This window comes from Pochonia chlamydosporia, chromosome 1 (assembly GCF_001653235.2).
Source record: "Pochonia chlamydosporia 170 chromosome 1, whole genome shotgun sequence".
NCBI lineage: Eukaryota > Fungi > Ascomycota > Sordariomycetes > Hypocreales > Clavicipitaceae > Pochonia > Pochonia chlamydosporia.
In genome coordinates, this window is record NC_035790.1 from 4194181 (window position 1) to 4221136 (window position 26956).

The window sequence follows — 26956 nt, forward strand, 5'->3', positions numbered from 1 at the left end:
TAGCTTGGTTTCTTGATAGGCGAGATCAGCTCTTTTTGTATTACGTGGCTAGTTTGAACGATGATGAGAGAGTGTGTCGCGAACAAATGTCCGAATGACATTTTGCGGAAAATGGAAACTAATTCAAGACATATTGCTTGCCCTGTTGTATTGTGATTGAGGTGTTTTGAGGGCGTTCGTTGCATGACATTCTAGACTTATACTCCCATGCTGTTCCATGAGTATATAGCATCACGCAACAATCTGCTGCGGTAGTGCTTGGTTCTGTGGACTATGCCAAGAATGAGAGATGTAATCGTTGATTTGACGTATGATGTATTTCCTCGCGAGGCACGTTCGTGAGTTTAGAAGATCTCAAGAGTATTTCCATTATCCATCTCCTACGCATGATTGCTTAACGAGTCTTGAGATGGAGTTTTGAATTCCATGCCTTCTGGGTCATTCACATGTTGTACGCCTTGAGCTGGCAAACAAGAGTCTCAACTGGTAACTAAGGATGGTGTACTTCCTTTTCGTGGCCGTTTATTATTATTTTTTTCATACCTGTTGCTATACTCCAGAAGTTGCTTGGCAGTGTCCAGAATCCCTTCTCAGATCATACGTGGCATCCTTCAAGGCTGTGACGTCGTCCCAATTATGCGAATGCAGCTCGTCTGTATTGATTACCTTGAGGTCGAGGGTTGTGCTTGTGCAATCATGGATACGGCCCAACTTCTTGTTCCTTGGGGTGCTGTGGCTCTTGTTGTGGGAGAAACTTCAAAGTTGAGCAGAAGGGGTAACTTTGTCTATTCCAAGGTGTGACCTGATGGAATCATGGCGGTTATCCGATACTGGGAAGTTTAAGTATTGTTCAAACCTGCTATGTACTCTCTCAATGGCGTAACAAACCGTCGGAGGGATTTTGCCGAACACAGTTGTTGTAGTTATACCGGCAAAGGATGCAATTAGGCAGTATCGAGGATTTATAGTCTATTTAGAGAATGGAACCAACTATCTTATCGTGAACCAGCTTTCATCTTATCATACACGGCTAACGTCTGCTCCGGGAACAATGCGCTTGCTTGAATGGTTTGCTGTAGTCGCCTTGCAAGAGTCGGTTTACACCTGTCTCTTCTTGATGCCACACTTCTTGAGACACTGCTCAACCTTGAAGATGGCACCCTGGGGGATGGCCTTCCTCACTCTATCTATATCTTCGCCAGCAATACTCTGACCAAAAGTGGCGGCAACAGCATCGTCGTTCAGAGCAAAGGTCTGAGGGGCCACCAAGCCCACACCTGGATCTTCAGATGGGAAAGACGCGACGATAAGTGCCGGCTTGCAGTCTGGATTCATTTGAGTGTGGAATGAACCCTTTGGAAACACGGTCATCATATTGGGACCCAGCTCGGTGCGAACGACTCTCTGGGTGCCATTTGCATTGACCACACCAGCCTCTGGAACCATTTCAGTATGAACTCGGCCGGAGATGACGACAAAGAGCTCCGCGGCCCGGGGATGGATGTGGAGGGAGGCCATTCCGCAAGCTATTATAGACGATTAGTGTCATTTTCCACATATGGGTTTCACTTTGCAAACGTACGCCCGATTTCTGCGATTGCCATGCTGGCTCCTGTGCCTACAAGTGCAGGAAAGGTCTTCTTGCTTGCCATGCCTGTTCCATTTTTGTTGTAGTCAAACACAAAGCTTTCGTCGTTGGGGAGAAGCGGGTATTGATCGGCCACACTGAAGTTGGTGAGCCTGATATGTCTTGTATAGCTTTGAATGTTGGTGCTTTACCTGTCTGCAATTTCTAGTTGAGCTGTTAGGCTTAACTCGGAAACAGAGCTCTTGACCTTGTTTTGGGGTGCTGCTGCGGTGGTGGAAAGGAATGCTGCAAGGGCAGTTATAGAGCAAGAAAGAGTTTTGGGAATCATGTTGTTGGTGAAAGGGACAATGAAAGATGCGTATGTGAGTGAAAGCTTGTTGCTATTCAACTTGGTATGCTGAGAATGGGAAGAAGACATATGGTCCATGATGATATGGCTCGGTTTATATACATGATCAAGTTTGTGTCGTGGACTCTATCAGCCATAGAATGAAGTCGTATAATTGAACATTTCAAATTCTAGAAAGACGTTTAGTTAACTTCGCCCCACATGAGATCTGAATACGCTTGAGGATCCTTCGATACGCTTTCCTGCCCTTGTCTGTTTGTCTGTCTGAATACGCTCACTGCTCACTGCCCTGTTTAGGTTTAGAGCTGACTGGCCATTACACCTCAACCATGTAACTAACCTTGACCTCGGCCAGATCCAAGCGTGATTCTTGCCAGAGGCTAGCTAACCTATTGAAATTAATGACCCTAGTAATTCCTGGGTTAGAGCTTTAGAGTTCCCGATCCTTTATGGCGGCTGTGCCGCTCAGCCTTTCTACTGGAACTTGCAACACAGCTGCCAATTGAGTCGCCAACATATTCAACCCTGGTCATGATAATCTTGCACGAGGCCTCTTTATTGTCCTGGATTGAAGAATTCGAGTAAATCCTTCCTCAGCTTAAACTAGCGGCAGACGGCGGGCGGATATTGTGGATGCATGACGAAAATGGAATACGCAATAATAATCTATGCGTAAAATAAACCGAAGCAATACCAACAATCTGTAAAAACATGCGTAAGTGTTAAAGCATAAAGAACTGTAATATCTCTTTACCGATGCCTTTTATCAGACTATCTGCTCCTGTGTCCGTTCCGCAGCGTCATCTTGATGTCGTGGTTGCCGAGCCATTGTAACGAGCGGCTTACAGGATTCTTGCAGCCAAGTGAAGTTGCATCGAGACAATCCTCTGGGCTATGACGAAGAAGGAACTTGACAAGTGCGGGCTACATACGTTTCTGTTTCATACCACGACATGGCATCAATTTTATAACTTTCGTGGTTGATGCTGACTTATTGATGGCTAACGCAGCGTTTACCAGCAGCTCCCACTGAGAGGTCGGGGAAGAGAATTCGACATACAATGCATGTTAGTCAGCCATTGACTATTGAATCTGGAAAAGATCTTAGCAGCATAAGCTTTCTTGTGCATCAGTTGGCTCTATGATGGCTGGGATAGCATGGACACATAGGACATCCGGCAAAAAACCAGTCAAGTCCGTGGAAGCTGGCGGAAGATGGGTTTCTTCGGTTGAGATTGGCACCAGTTATATGAGGGATCCTGTAACGGTTTTCTAGTCATCTACCCTGTTAGTTACTACTTGACAACTGGGATCTTTATCCAGTCCGTCGCCTCCTCGTGGCCGTAGCCATAGTGTCGTGACAGGCTACGCAGATTACTTACCAGCTCTTTGTATTTCTTTTCACATCCATTTATGGGAGTTTTGAGTTCCTGGTCTGTTTATGCGAATGCATTTATGTGCATATAGCAGCTCTATCCCGCAGCAAGGCGTCTCAGTATCCTGAACCAGATGGCATGTTCCGAAGCCATCCAGCGTCAAGTCGTCCAGTGAGGAGATTTTTCTCTTCCAGACAAGGTCAACTTGGGTTTCTATGCATAGTCCCGTCTTGGTCGGGAGTTTACGGGCGCTGGCACGTTTTCAAAACTTCCTGGATATATGCCGAATAGCCACAGGGTATTGGATATGTTGATAGGGCCACCTCTTATTTTGCATTAATGTACTGATTAGAATTACGAAAGTGCTGCAGAATGTTTCAGTACACCGTGGGCTAGGCGACACCAATGTTTGAGCGATTGTCACTCGACGGGTCCTGAGGTGTGCGACGATGACACAATGTTTTACAAGGTCATGCAATGCTTGCTTTGGTGATGATGGAGCTCTATTCTGTGGTGGCAGAGGAGTGTGCTGGATAGTTTTAAGCGAAGCAACAAGATGCCAAAGATGATCGCGTTGCCCAAGTGGCCAAGTTTCCGCTGTGTCGGAATGTGATGTCATGTCCTGAAGCAGCAACTAATATAGCGTAAGTCTAGGTCTTCATTCTTATCATACAGTTGTAAGCTTGATCGTGTTGGGATGCGATGTAAGACACATGCATCTTCTGTATCATATTGCACAATACAAACCGGCCCATCTTATTATTGAGGCGACAAGAGACCCATTGAGTGCTGGTTATCTCTGATTTCAGATATCATGACGGTACAAATCGAGACGGATTGATGCTGCTGCTGTGCCACTGCATGTAGATGGCAGCAGTCAGGTGAACTTGGTAGTGTATATACAGCTAGCAGAGTGCATGAGGCAATGGTGAAACGGATGTTTGCAATGAAAACAACAAACACTGTCAGCCTGAAGTTGTGACCAAGACATGGAGCCGTCAACAAATCGCTTCAATCGCGTGGCTTAAAATCAATACACCAGACACGTTTTGGTCGTTCACTATGAGTGCATACATCACATGGCACAATACTAAAACACCACTGGTGGGGTCTTGCTGGGTGTTTACGGAGTACACGATTCTTTTTACGTACAATTATCTCGGATCCATGGTGATGGCGGATCAATTCGCGGATTCCGGGTCTGGGGTTTGTGGAGTTTTGTTAATAAAATACGGAGTACAGTACAGTACTGTACTGTATCTCGCGGCCTGATGCGATGTCTGGGGATGTCTGGGGATGTGGAGAACGGTATTGAACAATGAGGGCCCCCCCACAATGCAATGAGTGGGTGAGTGGATGAATTGAAACAAGAGACGACGTTCGTGATGTTCGTTGTTCGTGGCGGCGGATAGACTTGACATGACAATGCCCATCATTACGTTGGGGGCGAATAGCCACCACAACAACCACAACCTACAGTATGAGAAAGCCACCATTTGCCTCAATGAGAAGATTGATGCACGATTCATTCCCCATTTCGAGGTGCGGAACGAGCCACACCTTGTCCCATTGTGAAATGGCTAAACCGTCAGTGGCCGAATGCATGCTTTCCGCGGTCACTCACCCATCTGGCATCTGGGGGGGCTTGATGGCAAAAATAACCACCTCCATGTCCCTTGTCCCTTGTCCTGACGCCCAATTGGAAATGCAGAGGCAAATGCAAAATAAATGGTCAAATCTTTAATGAAGCCACCAAGCCACCATTTGCCTCCATGTCTTCCCTTCTTCCACCCCTCCCCCATTCCCCCATTCCCCCATTTCCCGCATCCTATTTCCTGTTTCCCCCAATCGCCCCCATACGGAGGGACCCGGAGAGCCCGATTCTGTCTTGTCTTTGTCTCGTCTTGTCTTTTCTCGTCTTTTCTCGTCTTGTCAGGTTGATACCGGCCGGTAACACTGTGCAACACTCTATTCCGTACCCCGTATTGATACACTACCCCGGGTTCTGGTGAAAGAATGCGGGGAAGCTGAGCTGGAAGACCTAGGTAAGTAATTATGCCCGACATGACCATGACCATGTTGGGCTTGAGCGGATTGCATGTTCTAGAAGGCGTTTTGACAATCGACGGCTGAGCAGGTGAAGCCCAAGCTGATGTGCGTTTCTCCAGTGTCGATGGATGTTCGCCCTTTCGTCTTTTGCGAGGGTACTTGTTAAAAATGTAGAGTCATAAATGTTGGCGAGCTGTCTTTCAACCTGCATTGTAGCTTAAATCGTCTTTCGCGAGTCCATCCTTAGGTCTCTCTCTCTATGGTTACCACATGACATAGTCGAGAATAGACGTCGAGGGAAGCCAAATAATAGTTGCTATATCCTGCCATTGTCCGCAAAATCACTCGTATCGTCTGCCAGGGCTACTGTTCGTCATCAGCAAGGTAAAGCCCAATCTAACATGAACCAATATGTTACAGTACGTATAGCAGGACCCTGCGAATGCCTTGTAAACACCTTGCCATCTGCCATGTACTGTAAGAAGAATGATGATCTGTTGGGGCATTAATTGACTGGCGTTTGGGGCGTTGGCCGAGTCATGTCAATATGCTCATGAAATCTATTTCCCCTCAAAACTAGTATATCATTCGAGCCGAAGTTCCGAAGTTCCGGGATTGCATGAACCCCATCCTCATTACTGTACTGTACTGTACAGTACAGCACCGTATCTATTTCATTTGCATTGGGTCTCTTGGCTCAACTTTACGCAGAAGTCGTTTCAACTAGAATATGCCGCATCACGGATCTCACATCCGACACATCCTGTTTTACCCCAGTACAAGCCTGGGAAGGCGAAAAGCCTTGGCCCTCTGGAGGGCGTTTTACCCACCCCTTCATCTTTTCCGCGGTTCGTCAGGACCAGAACGAATACCAGGTTCTAGAAAAGATTTCCAGCTTCTAGTTTGGTGGCTGTTGCCCAGTCCGCAATACGCTCACCTCCCTGACAGATCCTGCGTGGCTGTCAATCTTGGCCAAAAGTGTCAGAGGGCGTGAGAGGCCACCATTAGCACATCTGTAGCCAACCGTTCAACACTTCACAAGCCAATGGGATAGAAAAAGTCGGGGTCATCCATGTATGACAGGCAGGTTGAGGAGGATGCCATGGAAAGGATAAAGCTGGTACCACAACTCCGTGTTGAGCCGAATAGACAGATGGCCTGGGTTGAATGGCACGAAAAATGCAACCGGCTGATCACAACTGACCGGAAGGACTTTGTCGTCGCGGCCAGGCGTATTTGTAGGAGGCTGTTATGGGATACTTAAACAAGACGTATAAGGAGACACGGCTTCCTTCACCATCCTGACTATCAACTCCGGCACACTAATTGTAAGCTCAGCACCGTTATCGTCAAAAAGGGCAACATTGTACTTTCATGTGAATAAGGATCAGTCGCCATCCTGTACCGCATTGGCGACGCCGATGCGAAGCGAGAAACAAACGCCAAATGGAGGCGCTCCTTGCGTCAATTGCATGGGTAGCCTATTTTGAATGCTGCATCAGACTCCAGGTTGCTTGCTGAGCTGTGGCGTCGCACCTTGGCCGCCTCTCAGTAATATAGAAGCATGATTGGGCTGGTATGCGCTACTGTCGAAAACCCTCGTCGACATGGAAACTCTCGCCCTACCATGACGTCTGGCCATGATGATTTCGTTACTTCGCATGCTGTATTAATACATTATCAGCATCTAGTTTTAGATAACGTGTCCAACCGTAAGGACTTAATACAAACAAGGTAGACCCACCTCTTGGTTTATATGACCAGCCGATATCAACAACAGCTTTTCCGTCAGTCATATCTTAACAGGCCCATAATTTTATGGGACAACAACTTTCGGTTTGGACGTCCTCTAACTAGCTTGCGACGGTTATCGCCAATCGATCCACTGGACTTGCCATTGAGGCTTGCTGTTGGAATGTTCACCTCGCTTGCATGGATAGGATGGCGTCGAGAAAAGTGAGACTAGCACCTTTACGGCTCGATGGGTCTTTGCTGAGGAGTAAGGATTGCAGACAAGGTTCAGACAAGGCCTTGGACAAGAAGGAGCTTCCTGGAACAAGGAGGTTTTGAGCTGAGAGGGGAAGGTGTGGATAACGAAGCTTGTTAGAAGCTTTTTGGAACAAGATCAAGATGGTTGTCTTGTCCTCAGCTGCACCATCGACGGCCAATGAGGTATCGAACCGCATATGGCCAACACCAACTGCGATGCGAAAACCTAGGCAGCCTGCAGGAAAACAGCACCAGCTAAGTTATTCCTTGACTATGGAGCACACAAGTAAGCAACAAAGCCAGCACCAACACCTAGCCCCGAATTCGATCACAAACCTAATCTTGGGGGAGCAGCCTGGCCTCCGTTCTTACGCGACCAGCAACACCAAACACGCGCTTAGTGTCTAGATATCCTCTCCTAATACTCCGTCGGGGGCCAGCAAGAAGAAGAAGACGAAGACGAAGTTCGTATTAAACAGGAAGAATCCCCGAAGAAAAAATAAAGTTGCAAAATCATCACAGCCACAGTCAATAATTTCCGACTGGTCCGACTCCAGAAAGGGAATGTACGAGCATTCAGGCAGGGTGTAGAGGCTTGGCACCAAAGATTGTTGATTGTTGGTGAGAAGACCGCTGCCAATCCTGCGTCCGCATTGGAAGGCCATACGAAGACGACACGTCTGGTCGTTGAGATCCGTCATCCATCTGACGCCATCCGGGGTGGCTGTTTACGCTTGTGCATGGGGCTTCCAGAAGAATATCCCTCGCGCATTTGGAATGCCTGACAAGGTTTGGGTTCCCTTGAGGTTCGTATCAGGTTCACCTCTGATTACCAAGTACCCAGTTCAAACTAACAGCGTATGACTCAGTGATGGACATGTTGCTGTTCCAAATAACACCAGAAGCGCAAATGCTGCTGAGCCATGGACTTGAGAAATCCGTGACAGCACCAGACAGCACCAGACAGCACATCACCAAAATACACAGAGGGCGGGCTGGACTTACACACAAGCTTGCACACATGTCCCATGCTCCTAGCCGCGGGCAATAATACGGTAGAGGCTTGCCTAAAGGATCTTTTGCTGGAAAACTGGTCTGGTGGCAACAGACTTGGCATCAATTGGATGTGCGGAGACGCAAAAGAAAGCAAATGGTCATCGAGAAGGTCTGGAGTCTTGACTGATGCATGCATGTGTGCAACGGGAGACGCACAGCTTGAGAATGCGGGCGCCATACTCCGTACATCGACCAGCACAAGCCAGACAGCCAGGCGCAGCCAGGTGGTGGCCAACGGCCCCACTTGACCAACCAAAACAGGCTCTCTGTCCGTGCCTTGGAGCTGGTGCCAGTGCTAATGCCATTCAATGTTGCCAACGCCAACATTTGAACGTCAATGCCAGGGATCAAGTCTGGCCAGGTTCAATGTTTGGCCTGGTTTGGCCTGGTCTGGTCTGGTCTGGTCTGGTCGGGTCAATGGTCTGCGTTGGTTCCGACGTCTCCATCATTGTCGCGCCTGACGAGTATTCCGCTAGTTTGAATAAACTCGTGAGATTGGCTAGCCGATCGTGCTGACAAGCTTACATGTACAGTCAGTACGGAGTACATGGGGATGAACAAGTGGCTAACGAGATAGGGGGAAGCACTCCAATCCTTGGCCAGCAAGGGCAAGACGACTACACGGCAAAGATGATTCTGTGCTGTACCATCCGGCCCCCAAAGATAATGTCCAGAACCATCAACAAACTGACTGTCACTGTGTAGCACCATTCTGTACATGTATTGCAGAGGAGGGATGCAATACTGAAGAACAAGGATGCTGGTCTTTCCCTAATTTCGAAGGTTGGAAACGCTTGCAACGGCCCCCACAAGCCTCGTGTGTTGAAGGATACAGACTTGGGACGATTGCAAAGTACCTAGGTATGTATGCAGTACTGTACTGTACGGTACAGTCCTTCATAGGACAACACAACATCACCGGGTTGCCAATGTCTGACGGACGGAAGCACTATAGCACCATGCACGACATAACTGTTACTCGCCGTCTCGACATGCTCGGACAGCTTAATTGTCAAGATGGACAACCCCAGACGGGCTCCTTGGCCACCACCCACGTCAGCTAAAACCTTGGAGCACTTTTGATTTGCTTAAAAGACCGGCTGGCCTGACAATCAATGTCCGGAGATGCCTGTGTCTGTCCAATGGCAAGCGCTGTTCATCTCGGGGAACACGCAGAATGAACTCCTTAGGACACCAATATCAAACTTGGCAGCATGTCCTCTGCGGTGCACCGCCATCTTGGCATCGAAGGGCTCGCCGATTCTCCACACATGTGAGAATGCCAAGATCTGCACCGTTCGATGCTAGATCAAGTAGCAAGACCAATTTACTGGGCTTTGATAAGCGAATGTGAATGGAAGACCGCCGCCGTGGAGAAAAAATAGAAATGGAGGCGCGGATTAGGCCTTTTTCCAGTCTCAATCAACTTCCCAGCACTGCATGGAGTACGGCGCCGCCAGTGCAACAGTGGTTCGGTGGTGTCTGTTCCGCCCAGGAGCAAGGGTCTGGGCAACATTGAAAAGTCTGGGGCGTGGAGACATCCAGACATCGGGGAAGACTCCAAGGGACTAGCGTCAAAGCACAATGCCAAGAACAACCGGTCCACGGGAGGTGGGCCTGAACTGACTCTTGGTTGGCTCGTTGGCACGAAGTGGAACTCATGGCAAGCCGTTTGGTGGAGAGATTGTGGTGAGAAAAGACGACTTCACCAAATCACCAGTCCAACTGCGGAGTGCCATTCTGCCCAGTACCATGCTGGACTGCACTCCGTACCATGGCTGGAAACCTGGACATGGTTGGACTCCGCTTGTTGGGCCATCATGGCGTACAGCAACTCAGCAGTTGGCTCCAAAACACACGATACTGCGATTCGCGCCCGAAAACACACCCAGTCGAGCCGCGCGTGGGCAACGCCATCACCGGTATCTGCCTGAAGTTCACTGTTGACGAGACAGGATAAAGCGGCGTGTCCGGCATCTGACGGGAGATCTTGCTTGTTGAAAGAGAATTAGGGTACTGTTGCTGGACTGTGACTGGTGCAAAGGTTGCATGGCTGCGCAAGCTTGATTTATGGTTATACAGGCTCATTTGCCACAACGAGGCAAGATCGGCAACGGCGAGAGTGCGGGTGGCCACACCAATGTGACAGGGCTAGCAGCATTTGCATCCGTTTATTCGACACACCACTAGGTCGGCACATCCGTCCAACACTTGTCAACCAACAACCAGTTGATCGTATGCAGGCTAATAAGGATCTGGTGGAGTCAAGCCTCGGATTGGCTTTGGCATCTGGTCGCCTCGTTGCAAGCAACAACTGGTGATCGGTTGTGATAAGACGAGACTTGAGCCAGGAGTTGCACAGACGTTGAAACTATCGCCGACGAAGTGCTCAGCAGACCTGCCCACTTCGAACCCGTTGGACTGGTGGTGTATTCTGCGATGCTTCGCCAGTGTTGCATTCGAGTCCTTACTAGCAGCTATGCCTGTCCATGGTCTGCATGCATATTAGCTTTCCATGTCACTGGGAGCATGGTGAGCGCCTCCGCCAACACGGGAAGTAATTGCAGGCTGGGTGTCACAATATGGCCATGCGAGCCCTGGCCACCGTGAAAGATGCCGCATCGTCTCATTCCCGTAGCATAATCTCAACTTTGAAATAAACCTTGTTTGCCACGACCGTACGAAAGTATCTTCCATGCGCTTATGTTCTATCGCCACTTGAAGCAGGCGGACAGACAATACACCTTAGGTTGGTCGTGGTTACAGTACTGCAAAGGCGCTGAATCAGACTTCCAGTCCTCCATGCTTTTGTACTGTGATCGACGAGGGTGCCACCCAGATCAAGGTGGACCATTTGTCTTGTCATGGCAGCCCCAAACGATCCACCGGCCCATCCAGCCATCCTTTCTTTGAACGTCTGGACCCTTTGTTGTCAAATAGACCATAATCTCTAGGCCCGTAATTGGACGCACCGGGCACATGATGGTTCTGGTAGCCCGCTCAGGTCAATGGGGCGGATGCTGTCAACATTCGTGCCTCTTGCCTCGCTAGTTTCCATCTTGGCTTGTCGGTCTTATCGTGCTGTTCAATCTGTGGGCATCAAGTCCTGTCATTTGAGATACCCCGTTTGGCATTTGGGTACTGGCTTAGCTGCCGCCGTTTTGGAGAGGATTATGCCTGGCTTGTGTGGCAGAAGTCGCAATAGTTGATCAATCATAGTGCAGCACTGGACATCCTGTACTCCATAACTTGCCTTTCCTGGCTATCATCCTATAACACATGACACGTCCTTCCTTTCCGGGACATTGTTTCGTCTGGCGAAAGTCGAGCGGCCGACTTACAGTCCCCAGGCTTGAGCAACGACTCCTTCAGTTGAGGTTTCGGGCCAGTCCACCATACCACGACAGCATGATAACATCTGTTCATATCTTACCCTGTGCGTGTTCCGTCCGAACGGTGTCAATGTCCACTCCAGGATTATCCCCAGCTTTGCCCGGCGGCCTCCATCTTGACGATTGTCCCATCACTTGCGTCAAATCAAGATCCACTTCAGCACCCGTAAAACAGTCCACAATCTCGTAGTCCATGGCTCCTTGAGAATGCTTCCGTAGCCAGTTTGGGGTTTTTGTACGGAGTAGTCCTTCCACTTCGTGTATTCTCCTCACACTCCAACCCCTGTCGGCCCCTCCCCCAAATTGCCTCAGCCCCAAGGGCCAGATCTGGTGCCACGCTACTTGGCGAACAACATACAGTATGGTTCTCTGTCACACACCCCACCCCCTTCTTCACGGATGTCTGAATCGCTTTTCTCACCCTCCAAGCTGAACCTGCATTGACATCCTTCCAGAAGCTCATCTGTTGGGTCAATTTCTCTTTAAAGAAGGCCCGATCCCCCCCGTTTGTTGGTTTTGTGTTCTCTTGTTTTCTCTGCATTCCCTCTTCTCTTCTTTTTCCCAGTACACCTTGAGGTTTCGCAGCCTTGCCTAGTGTCTTCTGCAGCAGAGGTGGGCAAGTTGCCAAGTTAACGACAGACTTTGGCACCATGTCGTCCAAAGACGAGGCTCTCGACTCCAGTGCCATGGAGAAGGGCCACACAACTGCCCTCGAGGGTACTTCTCAAGTCATCCCTAAAGAAGTAACCATTGAGCGCAGCGGAAACTTCATGACCCGAAATGGTTTGAATCTCGAATCATTCCAGAAGGCTCATTACGGCCCCGGCCATGTTGAGCTGGATCGCCCCATGAAGCCCAGACATCTGAATATGATTGCCATTGGCGGTTCTATCGGTGCCGGTTTCTTCGTTGGTTCTGGTGGTGCTTTGAGCAAAGGTGTAAGTCAGCTTTCCGGGTTCACACAAAATGGTTGCAGGCTTCCTTTAAGTCCAGCATCTATCCGTAGATAAACCACAAAGGCTTTTCCAAGCTAACAGAGTTTGGCCAGGGTCCCGGTAGTCTGTTCCTCGATTTCCTCATCATTGGTATCATGATGTTCAATGTCGGTAAGTGGCCCGTAGCTGGCATTTGCGTCACTTTTGTGCCGTTTGTTTATGAACCCTCTCATCTTGTTGAGTATCGTGTTGACGAGTTATCTGCTACGCAGTGTACGCCCTTGGTGAACTCGCTGTCATGTATCCCGTTTCTGGTGCCTTCTATACCTATTCGACTCGTTTCATCGATCCCTCCTGGGGTTTCGCCATGGGTTGGAATTATGTCTTCCAGTGGGCCGTCGTCTTGCCTCTCGAACTTACGGTGTGCGGTCTTACTATCCAATACTGGAACGAGGACATCTCAGTCGGTGTTTGGATTGCTGTCTTCCTCGCCGCCATTATTATTATCAACTTATTTGGTGCTCTTGGCTATGCTGAAGAGGAATTTTTCTCGTCGGTCTTTAAGCTGTGCGCTACCGTCATCTTCATGATTATCGCCTTTGTCCTAGTCCTCGGTGGTGGACCTAAGAGTGGGCGATATGACGAGTACTGGGGCGCCCGATACTGGTATGACCCTGGCGCGTTTAAGAACGGCTTTAAGGGTTTCTGCGCAGTCTTTGTTACCGCCGCCTTCTCCTTCTCTGGAACTGAGCTGGTTGGTCTTGCTGCTGCTGAAGCTAAGAATCCAGTGAAGTCCTTGCCAAGTGCTATTAAGCAGGTATTTTGGCGTATTACGCTCTTCTATATCCTTGGCCTCTTCTTTGTTGGTCTTCTTATCGACAGCAACGACCCTTCACTGCTCTCATCGCAGGCTTTCAGCGATGTTAAGACTTCTCCCTTTGTTTTGGTTGGCAAGTATGCTGGACTCAAAGGATTTGACCACTTTATGAACTTGACGATCCTTATCTCGGTCCTATCTATTGGCGTTTCTGGTGTCTATGGCGGCTCTCGAACTCTTACTGCCTTGGCACAGCAGGGTTATGCCCCCAAGATCTTTACTTATATTGACAAGTCTGGCCGCCCTCTCTTCTCGGTTATCCTTATCATCGCTTGTGGATTTCTCGGATTTGTGAGCTTGAACAATAATGGACCCGTTGTTTTCGACTGGCTCCTGGCGTTGTCCGGACTTGCAGCCATCTTTACCTGGGGTTCCATTTGTCTGGCCCATATCCGCTTCCGCAAGGCTTGGAAGTATCACGGCCACACTTTGGATGAAATCCCTTTCAAGGCCATTGGAGGTGTCTATGGCTCTTGGCTCGGCCTTGCTCTTTGCGCTCTCGTTCTGATTGCCCAGGTAAGGGAATTGCCCTGATATACCCCGACATCGTTGGATAAACTCGCTGACATTGTGAACGTTGCAGTTCTACACCGCCATCGTTGCTCCGCCTGGTGAATCTGGCATGGGCACTGTTGAGGGCTTCTTCAAGTCGTACCTTGCCTTCCCTGTTGTCTTGTTCTTCTGGGTGGTCGGTTACTTGTGGAAGCGAACTGGCTGGCTTCGGACTGAGCAGATGGATGTCGATACTGGCCGTCGAGAGTTGGACTGGGATGAAATCAACGCCTACCGAGCCAAGGTTGCCTCGTGGCCAGCTTGGCGACGACTCCTTCATCACACCTTCTAAGGTCGTGAAGGGGAATGGCATTTTGTGTATATGTGTTTCTTATATCAACGAATAAGCCTGCTGTCCTTGTTGTCCCGCCATCAGCTCAATATTGCTGCTGGTTTGAGAACATGCCACCGACTGCAGTTCGTCGAAGAACGCCTGCCCAGTAGTGTGTTGACTCGCCGATTTTCCTTGGTGGTCAGGTCGTTCTTTTTTTGTTGATACATTTTCTGCTGTACAACATTAGCTATTAGATACCACGTCAAATAATCCACGACATGAATGGAATAAGTTACCTTTATTTCCTCATGCATTTCATTTTCTTACTGTACCAGAGTATTCAAGAAGACAATGAACCCATCTGCAAAAGATGTTGTCTCGCAGTCACAGATAAGAGCTGTTTGGCAAGTGCTGGTAGCGGTAGGCCTACGAATGTCAAGCGTGTGCGATGATATCGGTGCTCAGACACACATTGAGAGGCGATAATTTGCTCTGTACGGAGTACGTGTGACAGGAGATGTATGGATGGACTCCATGTCCAAAGTCCGTCTTTGAGTTGTCAAGCGCGCCCTTAGCCAGTCCAATCAAAGTCGCCCCACGCGTTTGCACGCCCTTCCATGTTGTTGTCTCTCGGCAAGCTCACAATCGATTTGTTACTTGTCTCACGCTATTGATGGCTTGGTCAGCACAGATTGATTGTTCATCCACCTTTTGTCAATCAGCTTTCACTCTGTCTCCGAAAGTGAGTCTCTACACAAATCGCATTTGCGGACAGAGGCTTACCCCCCAGTCCTCATACCAAGCAAACCGAAGTGGGGGTCATCACCTTGCGCCCAATTCAGTCGGATACAAGCGAAGAACAGGCAAACAACCACTCAAACTTTTTGGTCCGACCGGAGATTGAGTGAATATTCTCCTGTCTTCTTCACATTCGCATTCACGTAGCCCTCCCGTGTTCTTTCCGAGATGGCCCAACCACTTTTGAGGACATTACGTCTACCGCCCTTCTCATCAAGAGAGAGACAGCAGGGTCCCAAGCGAGGAGGTTTCACGCAACTTGGTATCAGCTCTATGTACGTAAGTAATTGCACTAGTTTACAGCCACACCGTAGGAACCAAGCTCCAGGAGCAGTGCCAAATGTTCTTGCCGATGCCTGAAAGTCGAAAACTAAATATTAGACTGTGGGCGAATCCTTTCCAGACTTGGGGTAAGACAAACTGGAGGATGCCAATTCTCCATCCACTAGGTTCAGCGTTGAGCCTGGAAGAAACTGATGACAGTTGACCTAGTCATGAATACGGATGTTTGACCGTTGATCTCCTAGAAGTCTCTAGTCCCATCATTCTTTCAGATATGCACAGCACTGGAGAGAAGTTGTGCTGGTGCTACTCACAGCTGTCCAGCTAACCTCGGCGTTTGTATGATCTGTAGCCTGCCCACCCACTGATCTGACTCAAAAGTTTTGTTATTGTGCGGCATCTCCCATGACCTAGGTACATATTTGCTGGGCTTGCCTTTCTACCATCACCCTCACATCACCAACCGATGTCCGTGCCATCTTTTTCAAAAGGGTTCTCTCGTCTGCTTCCCGAAAGTTGTCCCACGTATCCAAGCCTTCCTTAGCTTGTATGCTCAAAGTTTCGTATCCCTGTTTAATTACCTCCGTGACCTGATTTGTAGTCAGGTTGCTGGGTTTCTTTTTAGCAGAACCACCTCCGTCCGTAAGAAGTTGCTTATAATGTGTGCTGACACTGATTAATGTATCAATTGAGTTGCTCTTGCGATTTTGGAGACCATAATTCTCCTTGAACTTGGTCAACACTTCTCCAGATTCAACTACTTTGTAAAACAGATCGTCATACGCGGCGGGTGTAGGTAGGAATGCTTCACCAGCAGACAGAGAAAGTGCTAGCAAGTTAACGACATGATCCAAAAGAGTGTTAATGTGAGTCAAGTCCTTCAGATCCGAAGTGTAGGTTGCCAGGAAGCGAATAAGCGAGAGGAGAGATCTGAAAAATTCTGACCAATGATATGCGAGACGTGTTCTGGAACGTGAGAGATGCGAGATGATCCGTAGCAATATTCCCAAACATAATGTGTATAAGCTGACGTCCAGTCGTCGACGGAGGTTGTGATTAATGCCGTCAATCATGCAGTCAAGGACGCTGGTAGCAAGGACTCGCTCCCCTTTGACAAGCGGCAGGAACGGTTGGCGGTGACGGCACAGCCGCACAGAGGATTTGATTTCGTCGCTGCATATTCTTTTGCAAATGATTGGATCTTCAATCAGCAAACGAAACACCATCAGATTCAAGTGCGCATAGTACGACGCCCGGTGAGACAGGTGAGCGTGTTGAAGAAGATACGAGGTGAGTGACACGTAGCTCGCAAAAGGTCGTTCATTGCCATTCTCTCCGGGGAATGATACAAAGTTGAAGCAAAAGAGCTTATTAGCATGTGCAAAATCGTATGTGGCGAGAAGGGCAGCTGCGTTCTCGGAGGGTCTAACAGAGGTTAGCCTCTCACAAAGCGGACAACACAATACATGTGTGGACTCACAGATTGGAAAACATTTGTTTCGCTGTCTCGGCATCGTAAACTGGTTTCTTCTCTGGCTTTGGGCCGCGAATTATTAAGCCCAAGCCAATAAGATTCAGCGTGTTGCTCAGTGTCCAGCCTTCAGGTAGATCATCTTGTATGTCGATGTAATCTAATCGAAGGGCTTGGCAAGTGTAGCCCATGCATTGGATGATTTTTTGAATGGTGGATTCGTTGACAAAATCATTGAATCTGAGCTGATAGGGGTTTTGAAACTCGAATTTGTTATAATTCGCTAACAGCCCCAAGAGAATAAATGGCTCCAACACTTGTCCTGGTGTTTCTGAGTCTTGCACAAACTGCGAAGGACCAATGTCAGAAATTGCAAGAACAAACAACACTTTTGTAACGGCATATAGGTACCTTCATTACTGCCGGAAATAGATCTCTATGTATCATGTATGTGAGAAGAGTCGTCTGATACGCGCCGGCCGTCACGGCAAGCAAAACTTCGACAGCTTTGTGCCGCGCAACGACTGCCACTCGATGTTAGTGCGTGCTTCAGACAAAGCGCTGCTGCTTCTTACGAGATTCGCCATTCCGAACTATTGTATCCAGAGTGCTCACAAAGTCTGTAAATACGGCGTCGATATGGTCGAGTCCGGCGAGGACGGTAATGATATCAGAGCTTGGATGGGGATATTTCTTGGACAAAAGACACGAGAGGAAAATGCTTAGGGTCTACTAAACGTCAACGTAATACACAGCAGGTTACAACCTCAGCAACATACATCTAATGCGTGCAGAGGAGCAAGACCTCGACCTGCTTTTACAGTTGTGATAGCCTGGCCGAAGAGCTCCCTCGTTCGACCTTCAAATGTTAACGTGTCGATCGGTGATATGTCGTTCAGTAAGCTTCGTAGCCTTTGGCGATCCGGGCGCAGTAGGAAGAACTCCTTCCAGAATCCGTCGGATTTGTCTTCGCCATCGTCGTCCTCCTAGCAGGGCCCTCGGGTCAGCCAAGGGGTAGCAGGATTTCCATATGGGTGCGGCATACCTTCAATCGACGGTCAGTATCGGATGGCAGCGCATGTAAGGAGGTGCATCAAACCTTGAATACGGCGGAGTATAATTCTATAATCTTCGGCGTAAATACCTCTGGCGGAGGCTGGCGAGTGAGTGGCGACGCCTCCATGGGAAAGCCGGCGTTGACAACAAGATTCTTCCATGAATCCTGTGAGCTTCCAGCGATATGACAACCTTTGAACCCTGTAAATTTCGTGGGGCTCTCGTACCGTGCGAAGATTACCTTACGCACTCATCTGCTCTGTGCACACGTGGTGCCTGAAACGGCCTTGAAGACACCGTGGAGGGCTTAATTGACAGGCCAATTACAATTAGAAATAGTTTGTGGTTCAAATATTGACAAAATTTTATTAAAATCATGTACTTTCAGAATTCGCGTTGTGTAGCGGCCAAAACATTACCCATAGGGTGGACGTCCAACACAGTGATTCCATGTGAGACTCCAAAACCTATAGGCAGCAATAATTGGAGAGGCGTGACAGATGAAAGGTGCTATTTGACGCTCTGCTTACACAATATACACCAAATCGTGACTATGGTATCCCATGAACAGAAGGCAGGCATAACCACCCTGTTATGATATGTTTAGGTTGCAATGGCTGGTGAGACTCGTGGATTGGGTGACGAACAGAGTCTTTTCCGAAGTTGACAGAATATTTCAAGCCCTGCGACCATTAGCAAGGACATTCACTACAGCTAATTACGATTTACGTGCATCTTCGGGAATTCAAAATGCGCTCGTCACGTCAATTAAACACCGCAGTCAGCGGACAATGTAAACGCGGCGATTGGGACTGATCCAAACGACCCAGTAATACTCTTCATTACAAAAGAGGTGTAGGCAGCATATCTTACTGTTGAGAAAAACAATTTCCTGCCATGCGAACAAAATGAGTTGTGTGGGTTAACCAAAGCTGGGCTTTGTAGATCGATCCAAGTTATGCCTCGCCTTCTAATTTCTTCTCCTTGGGGCCAGCAATAACGTCTTCAATCGTCTCGTCACTAAACTTAAGATCCTCTTCAATTGAGACGTGGTCCTTGATTCGCCACCAGATGAGAGGGGCTGCAAAAAGTAATGAACCACCCAAACAACCCCAAGTAGCGCCGAAAATCGTATTAAAGTCGAGATGTCTCTCGTCCATAGACCAGAAGATGGCCGCTGCTCCACTCTGTAGCCCTGTACGCAAAAACAATACCGGTTAGCTTGATGTTCTCTTTTCTAAATCATTGAAAATTCACAAAGTGGCATTTGAGGCGATTGGAAGATGAGTAGGCGACATGCGCTGGCATGTTTCCAAGGAACATTGGGGACGTTTTCGCCTGGCCATTTCAGGAGGCAGTCTTCCAAAGTAAAAGGTATATCTCTAATAACTCTTGGAACTGCTGTTATCCAAGCAGTTACCGGACAGTCACAACTATGACATAAGCAAAGGTCCAAAGGGGAGCAAGCAACAAAGTAAGTAGAGATCAAACGCCACGCAAAATGTTTCCAATTTTGCAAATTGGGGTATGCTAATGTTGAGTGAGGGTAGGATCAGTTTTAATAAGAGAATAGGAATACGGCGTTGAAGTTTGGGGCTAGAAACTCGCTTTGCAAAAACATAACATAAAGATGGTGAAGAGAGAGCGTAAGGCACCGCACCTTTGTAGAAACCTAAAGATACCACAATTAGCATTATTTCACCGTAGACCTGTTTGGGCAAAACTTACCGGCTAAGTTGGCTGCCTTGCGGCCAGAATTCGAAAGAGATCCCATATACCTGTGGGATATTAGACAATATGTTCAAGAAGAATGATACCCGCGAGATTGGACAACGCATCTCGCATCCCGGGAGGAAATCACTCACCAGTAAACATCGGTCTGCCAGATTGCGTCATAGAAGCCGTAAAAGAAATAAAGGAACATAGGTCCAATAAATTTCTTGCCACCGTCAGTCCAATCCACAAGCATATCCTCGCTCCATCCAGAGCCCTCGGTTTCAATATACGCCCGTGAGACCTGTTGTTCTTGCCAGTACCACCCAAGACCCCAGATGAGAAACGTCAGGGCGAACAGAACAATGAAAGACACTCTAGCGCGAACGCTGCGACGGACGCCTTGAATATCGAGCGCGTAACCATTGACAACAGCGCCAAAAATCTGGGCTAGCCAATACAAGAGGTTGTTGAGGGCACGCGTACGAGGGTTGAAGTGGGCAGCGTTCATTGCGTTGTTTTGGTAAGTGTAGAAAATGTTCGAGGAGAAGAACATTGGGAACAGGAGGACAATCCAAGGATCTGATATCAGTGTCTCCCACAAACCAACAAATTCGGAAACGAAGGTGGGGTTCTTCATCAAGATGACCTTGGTGTTATCCTCTCGGATAACTGCGTTGGCGTTGCAAAGAAGGGCAGATAATCCGGCGCCAAGTACCATGAGGACGATGAAGGCAATGTAGGTACCGTCATTGGCGGGAGCTTGCTTCTTTTGATTGACCAGCTGGGCCAAAGGAATCTGCACATTTCATTAGTGGTCTTTTTCTGATGACTGGGAGTGATGACGACTTACAAGAGCGCCAATAACAGCACCTAGGTTAAAAATGATCCAAAACCATGAAATATACCTGCCTTTGCTCTCCTCTGAAGGGTAGGACATCATAATGGCACCCTGTGCACACCAGAGTAGACCGGCACACACACCAAGAAAGGCACCAGCGAAAATGACAAAGCCCTCATTCTGAGTGTGATTGTAGCAAAGAAACGAGGCAGCGTAGATGCAATAACCAAGGCCTCCAACTCCCACAGTCAACCTCAAGCCAAGGCGGTTGGCGAAGGTACCAGCGAAGAAGCCAACGACAGCAAATGTACTGTAAAGTGCGATGCTGGCCTTGTTCTGGGCGTCACGGTTGACTTGACCAGCACCACCAAGACCGGTAAGAGAGTTGTACATGCCGGGACACAGGAAGCACACAAGAGAAATCATGAGCAACTGGACCTTGGGAGAGGCATACCAAGTCTCAGTGCCAAAGATTCGAATGCTCCTGTACATCCAGCCTGACGGTCGATCGGTGTAGATGGATGGATCGGCGTCTACATGTTCTCGCTGAGGCTGTGCCGTCTCGGCGGCAGCAGCCTCTTGGTTTGGCTTGACCTCGTCGGAACTCATTGTGAAGGTGTTTTGACTGAAGCTGTAGCTCGGCCTGGCGCAGGTCGCAAAGTCGACTATGATGAATTAAGCAGACACAAGTGAAGGGAAGTCAAAGCGGCATCGTGAGGTGGGCGGTTCAAATATGTAAACCGAAGTAACAACTTGACCTTGACCTTGACCAGAGTCTTTCATCTTGGCCAGGGGCCGGGGTGGAGCTTGATGGATGGACAGTGGAGAGTTGTAGGGTGGTATTGGCAGGGTCTCCTCCGTTCTTCTTTGGTCGCCCCCAGTGATGCCAAGATAGAGAGGGAGCATTGGGTTGGATATGGATGGTGAAATGGATTGTTGGTTGTATTTGGGGTGCTGGGGAGGTGGAGAGCATTCCGGGGTGCGCGGAGGAAACCTGAACCTGTTAGTGTAAAACAAGGGCACGCGAGGGCGAGGACATAAGAGATGGTGCGAAAAGTATCTGGAATCAATGTACCTACCTAGGGACTAGGTACCTAGTAGGTATTCATTGCCATTGACTGTCCGAACGGCCCCATTCATCCAACTAGTTGACGGCTCTGAACATGCGGGACGACGGGAAGGAGACGTTGTGTCGATGCTGGCCAAGACAATCTTGGTTGGCGGAGAGCGAGCCACGCTACGTGACAATGGACAGGAGAACTGAAGTAGGTATCGAAACAACGAGTGGCCAAGAATAGAAGTGAGTCAAGTTCGATTTACGAAGCAATGGAACATTATCTGGCACTGTCTCAGAGTTTGATGGCTTGACATCGAAACACCAGTTGTGTGTCCAGCAGACCCCAGAGTATGGCATAAAGTCAAGTGCAATGAGTGTCACGCAGTTCTGCTGTCCAAATTATTTTTCTTTCTGTCTTCTTTGTTGCAACATAGCTAAAGTGGCCCAATTCACGAAGTCGGAAGCAAAGACTTGGTGGGAAACGAGAACAAGACGGTATCGCGATCAATTCTAAAGTGTGCAAAGTGGTCATGGCGTACAGATATCCCCAGTTGCCAGGCAATCTGCATGATGTGACGGGCTGCATGGCCAATTTGAAGAGCCTTGGACGTCTGATGGAGATAACAAGTTGAGACCAGGCAGCATTCACCGGTCCACAAGCAAATAGGCCAGCCGCTTCTCACCCAGACAACAGACTTGACCAGTTGAGACACGGAAACATGGAGACATGGAGACATGGAGAAGCTACCGTCGTCAGCCGGCTAAGGATCCGTATTGAGCTAGCCATTTTGTACGGAGTATCATCCCATCAATCATAGGGACATACGGTCAAATGGTGCCGTGACCCGAGCACTCAACTTTATCCACATGCAGTCACAGTGAGACATGGAATGACGCCTGGCTATTGGTCCTTGGTAGTCCAATGTGGAAGATGCCGACATGGAGGGAGAGCTGGCAAGCGTCATGTTTCCTCGTCATCATGGGTGTACAAAATACTGAACAAACCCTTGCTGCATTTCTGTTAGTCCCAGTTCCTTTCGATATATATTTGATGTTTTTTGAGGCTGCTGCTGACGCTGACGCTGCCGTGTGGCGCCATGGTCTGGTGTTCTGAGCCACCTGAAGTGAAGTATTCTGGCAAGGGTGCCAGGGGGGCTCAAGCTGGTTGCACACCACTTGATACTTCACACCAATTCAACATTGAATGTTGATGGATGAAGAATTCAGGTGCTTGGACCTGGCCTAACTTTTTGGAGCTGCGATAGCAACCAGACCACAGAGGTCACCGTGACACACTCCTCCCGCACTCCATGTAAAGCCTTGACCACGCGAGGGCATCCGATCAAGGGATATAAGAAAGCGGTCCAAACAGACTTCATGTCTGTTGTCAGTTATCAGGGGAACATAAGGCGACATGATGATTTTGCCGAGTGGGCTGCTTTTTGGGAGTCCAATACATGGCCATCAACCGCCAGCAAGAAGCCAGCGGCACGATTGGCGTGAAGCGTGCCAGGTATTGCCTTGTTGTAGAATTCGTCCCATCTGGCGAATTCTTGACTGAAAACCGGGGACACAAATTACATGTAGCCCTTGACACATCAAATGTGGGCTAGTACCGTGGTTTGCATGCGACCATACGATCAATTCGTACAGGCAGTCTACTCGTGGCTTTATCCAACAAATTGGCCAAAGGCGCCATCTGTAGCCTACCAGACATTCTTCCAATTATTCACAGCGTGTGCGAGAACTTGGCATATGGCACATGGGTAATGGAGGTCAGACGTTGGAGATTTCAATGTTGGAGATACTGTACCGTCCAAGTTGGCCATTGGATTAAGCTTTTGCCGGGATTGAACGCCACCAGCCAGGAGGATAAAAAGGATCAATTGATTGCTGTCGTGATTTCCCAGTGGCTTGCCGGTGGCTGCAGGAGAAGCTGACAGCACCTGAGGCTTTGCCATGAAGCACTCTGTACCAGACCAGACTTGATCGAAACTAGCTCCAGCATGGCGAGGAACCAGGAGACTGCCCTTGCTGTCGACGTGGCTTGCCCCAGAGAGTTGGAGATGAATCGTCTGGTGACACAATGGCCAAAAATGATGACCTACAATTTGAGAGCGCGTCTGGTTGAATCAAGCACGGATAAAGACGCAAGGACGGCTGGTAATTGATTGTAGCGTGTGGCAGGAGGAAATAAGACAGTATGAATACTGAACCAGACTTCAAAGAAGGCGGACTGCACGCACACTTCCAACATTGAGGCCAGGTGCAAACTGGCAGAAGACTGCTGCATTGTGGTGCAAGATCTACCTTCCGGCACCTACATCTCACACTAGAAGACCACAATTCAAGGGTCAAGTTGATAGCGCGCAAATTGTAGAAGAGGGCCAAAGCCCATGACGAACAGGCAACATTGAAGGTCAATTGACTGGATGTTCGGGATATACCTTGGGAAGCTAATGCCGCAAACCCGCTGCTCCATGTAACGTAGCGTTCCAGTCTTGATGCCGAAACGGAAGCACTTGAGCGCAGTGCACATGCAAGCCACGGCCGCCGCCAAATCGTTCCATGTCCCGAACAACATTGATGGCACATGGGGTCTGGTCCAGATGTTCCTTATTTGGAAAGGGGCACGGGGGAATAGAAGAATCAAGATGGAGCTGGCTCACGGGGTTCCAATGTTTGTCTTCAGCCACCAAACGAAGAATTCGTCCTCAATGTTGTCTGGCAAATGTAGGGCGGGACCTACTCCGTACGGAGTACAAGTAAGCACTTCAGCACAGTTGTCACGTCCATGTCCATGTCCACCTGTCGGCACTGCGCCAAGCTTCATCCTCCCGTGTTACGCTTTCGCTGTCTCTAGCGAGGTGTTGTAATTTGGATAGTCATTCTTGGCGTTATCATTTAGTTTCAGCTATTGAATCATGCGCCCATGTGCTGGTTGGGCTATCTAATTGATGATACGTTGTGAGCACTCGGCCAAGCCTTACGCTGCCTCTATGGTGCCTCTCTGGTGCCTCTCTGGTGCCACCTCCAGCCTTGAACCAGACTCGATTCGCTGGGCTGGTGGATTGGGAGGTTCTTTCAAATTGCCAAAAGGCTACTCCGCACAGAAACTTGGCACAAATAAATATTTAGGTCACGGAAGCCAAGCCTGTAGCTGGTTTCTGGTGCCAAATTTGATCAAGGTCCAGGCCCAGACGTTTCTTCTTGCACATGGCTTGACGTCGAGAAAAGAAATGCCAAATTCAGCCTCTTGATGAAGTCTTCCCTCGCTTCAATGTTCCATGTCTGGCTGATGTCTGCCGTCGCCCAGACAGAAGTCCAGTCTGGTTCCATGTTCCATCCTGTCACTCAGCATGCTGACATTCAGTCGCTACGTTTAGGATCGGAGTCTACGCTACCATCCACTTTGACCTTTCACGTTAAACTGGACAGGTGCGCTTGTTGCATTGATGCAGTAGACGCAGATGACAAAACGATGCGCTCCAATGTGCTACGGAAGATTCAACACAGGGATGAAGGAGGCAAGAGGGTCCACGATCACTGCACCCTTAGGGCAGCGATCGTTGCAGCGATCGACGCATATCTGTCCTCGAATTGTCACAGGACCAGGAATGCGGCCTACGAGACTTCTTAGCTCTAACACAGCCAACTACACAAAAGGTGATCATAACCAGCATCACTACTCGTGCGGCTGCATGACAGGTGCCATCAACCATTGTGGCCCAGTGACAACTTAGCCTTGCACGCCTCCATGTATTGCTCGAATTCTGAGGCAAGAACCTGGTAGTAGCACTGACTGCTTGCGGTTGTACTGGGCAACAGGCTCTGAAATCAAACCAGTTCTCTCTCTCGTCTTGGTGTCTCGTCTCAGTCCTGAGAAATGGAGGACAACTTTCATATCATCTATTGATGTTTGCCACCTGTGTCCATCTCAACGGCCCCCATCATTCCACCAATAGATTGAACGTATGATTTGATATTGGGGAGCTATAGTCGATAAAGCAAACATAGTGCTACTGTATTGCGGGCATATGGTCATCTACTGACTGCCATATCATTAACACAGTACACCACCCAGTAAACAATGGGATGAAGACAAACAAACGCTGGCCACGTACCTTGAATCCTGCCCTGTGGCGGCCTTGGGCTGCCTTGAGGGCTTTGCTGTTCGAAAGCTATGATATGTATAACTCAATGATCTTTCTAGCTACTTTGAGCACCCTGACAGCTCCGATATAAACCGACTCGGTTGAAGCTGAGTTGCAATATTGAATCACCGTCATACAGAGTAATTTGCAAGCCATAAATAGCTTTGCGTTGTCAAATGCTCCCGAAACAGTGTTGACCACTCAATCCAATAAGTGGCATATGATTTTCATCAACTGTTGTCTCCTGTCCCCAGGTAATCGCATGTTCATGGCATTGCCATCAGAGGCTCTAGGAGTTCTTGTCAACCACGAAGCTCTGGCAAAGGATCAGGCAACGGGATTTAGGGCTCAAGTCGCTTGGTGGATAGTTTTCTCTATTATTCCTGGGCTCTGCTTTGTTCGTGCATTTGAAGCTAACTCTGGAGCCTTGGGTTTCTCCTTGCAGCTACCAGATGCGACAAAATTTGCCTCGTTGCCATCCTCATTATCGCAAGGGCACCCTTACAAAGTGTTTCTTCTCACTCCCGAAGCTCATGGAGGCGCAGGACTAATTAGACCTCAGGCTCTGTATAATGAGTAACTGGTCTTATGATACAAACTCGGATAATTTCGCAGGCAAGTGTGCTGAACTGTAGCACATACCACCCTGTCACGTAGAATTTGTCCATTGATAGTCGAATATTTATTCGCCTTGGGGGTGGACCGAGGGGTAGAAAACAAGATAGCACACCCATTGCACTAATTCAGAATCATCAGCTCGTGTCCATGTTATCTCCTCTGTAAATTCTGGTGAACAATCTGAGAGAGTTGGACCCCGAGACCGTGCCGTTTTAGAAAGTTGCAACCGCCCTTCGAAGGGGGATTAAGCCATGCAGAAGATGCATGTAACGAAACCTCAGAAATAGCAGAGCATGGGGGCAGCTGGGTAGTGTGAACACGAACAAGAACCTGTTATCCCAAATCTTGTTCACGAAAATCGAGAGGGTATTGCGGTCAACAGCAGCAGGGTTTTTTTTTTTTTTTTTTTTTCTTTTTGGCTGGGTTTATCTCTCGCCAATATCACTCCCTCCGTCGAACTCGTCTACGCGCATGAACCATTTCAGCCAAGCAACTCTAGGTCACGACATTTTGTCAAGCCGCACGAGCA

General features: G+C 48.7%; 7 protein-coding genes across 7 annotated transcripts; 4 read left to right on the forward strand and 3 right to left on the reverse strand.

Annotated features, from left to right (window-relative positions):
• Positions 1-1098: 1098 nt before the first annotated feature.
• Positions 1099-2015, reverse strand: VFPPC_12992 (spherulin-1B precursor; the record flags this gene model as incomplete). Its single annotated transcript, XM_018290769.1, has 3 exons — positions 1099-1526; positions 1583-1725; positions 1780-2015. The coding sequence occupies 3 exons, from the start codon at positions 2013-2015 to the stop codon at positions 1099-1101; spliced, it is 807 nt and encodes a 268-aa protein (XP_018149427.1).
• A 3070-nt stretch (positions 2016-5085) lies between these two features.
• Positions 5086-5325, forward strand: VFPPC_01074 (hypothetical protein; the record flags this gene model as incomplete). Its single annotated transcript, XM_022428203.1, has 1 exon — positions 5086-5325. The coding sequence occupies one exon, from the start codon at positions 5086-5088 to the stop codon at positions 5323-5325; it is 240 nt and encodes a 79-aa protein (XP_022284715.1).
• A 5521-nt stretch (positions 5326-10846) lies between these two features.
• Positions 10847-11017, forward strand: VFPPC_15290 (hypothetical protein; the record flags this gene model as incomplete). The annotated part of the gene is made up of 1 exon (XM_018293043.1): positions 10847-11017. The coding sequence occupies one exon, from the start codon at positions 10847-10849 to the stop codon at positions 11015-11017; it is 171 nt and encodes a 56-aa protein (XP_018149429.1).
• Positions 11018-12449: 1432 nt separating this feature from the next.
• VFPPC_01076 (general amino-acid permease GAP1) lies at positions 12450-14455 on the forward strand (the record flags this gene model as incomplete). Its single annotated transcript, XM_018280967.1, has 4 exons — positions 12450-12737; positions 12848-12905; positions 13007-14127; positions 14195-14455. 4 exons carry the CDS (start codon positions 12450-12452, stop codon positions 14453-14455), a joined length of 1728 nt encoding a protein of 575 aa, XP_018149430.1.
• A 1472-nt stretch (positions 14456-15927) lies between these two features.
• On the reverse strand, positions 15928-18171 carry VFPPC_15291 (hypothetical protein; the record flags this gene model as incomplete). The annotated part of the gene is made up of 6 exons (XM_018293044.1): positions 15928-16942; positions 16998-17335; positions 17400-17512; positions 17564-17717; positions 17768-17974; positions 18088-18171. The coding sequence occupies 6 exons, from the start codon at positions 18169-18171 to the stop codon at positions 15928-15930; spliced, it is 1911 nt and encodes a 636-aa protein (XP_018149432.1).
• An 829-nt stretch (positions 18172-19000) lies between these two features.
• VFPPC_01079 (membrane protein) lies at positions 19001-21207 on the reverse strand (the record flags this gene model as incomplete). The annotated part of the gene is made up of 5 exons (XM_018280969.1): positions 19001-19239; positions 19705-19716; positions 19773-19822; positions 19910-20556; positions 20611-21207. The coding sequence occupies 5 exons, from the start codon at positions 21205-21207 to the stop codon at positions 19001-19003; spliced, it is 1545 nt and encodes a 514-aa protein (XP_018149433.1).
• A 4864-nt stretch (positions 21208-26071) lies between these two features.
• On the forward strand, positions 26072-26389 carry VFPPC_01081 (hypothetical protein; the record flags this gene model as incomplete). The annotated part of the gene is made up of 1 exon (XM_018280971.2): positions 26072-26389. The coding sequence occupies one exon, from the start codon at positions 26072-26074 to the stop codon at positions 26387-26389; it is 318 nt and encodes a 105-aa protein (XP_018149435.2).
• Positions 26390-26956: the final 567 nt, after the last annotated feature.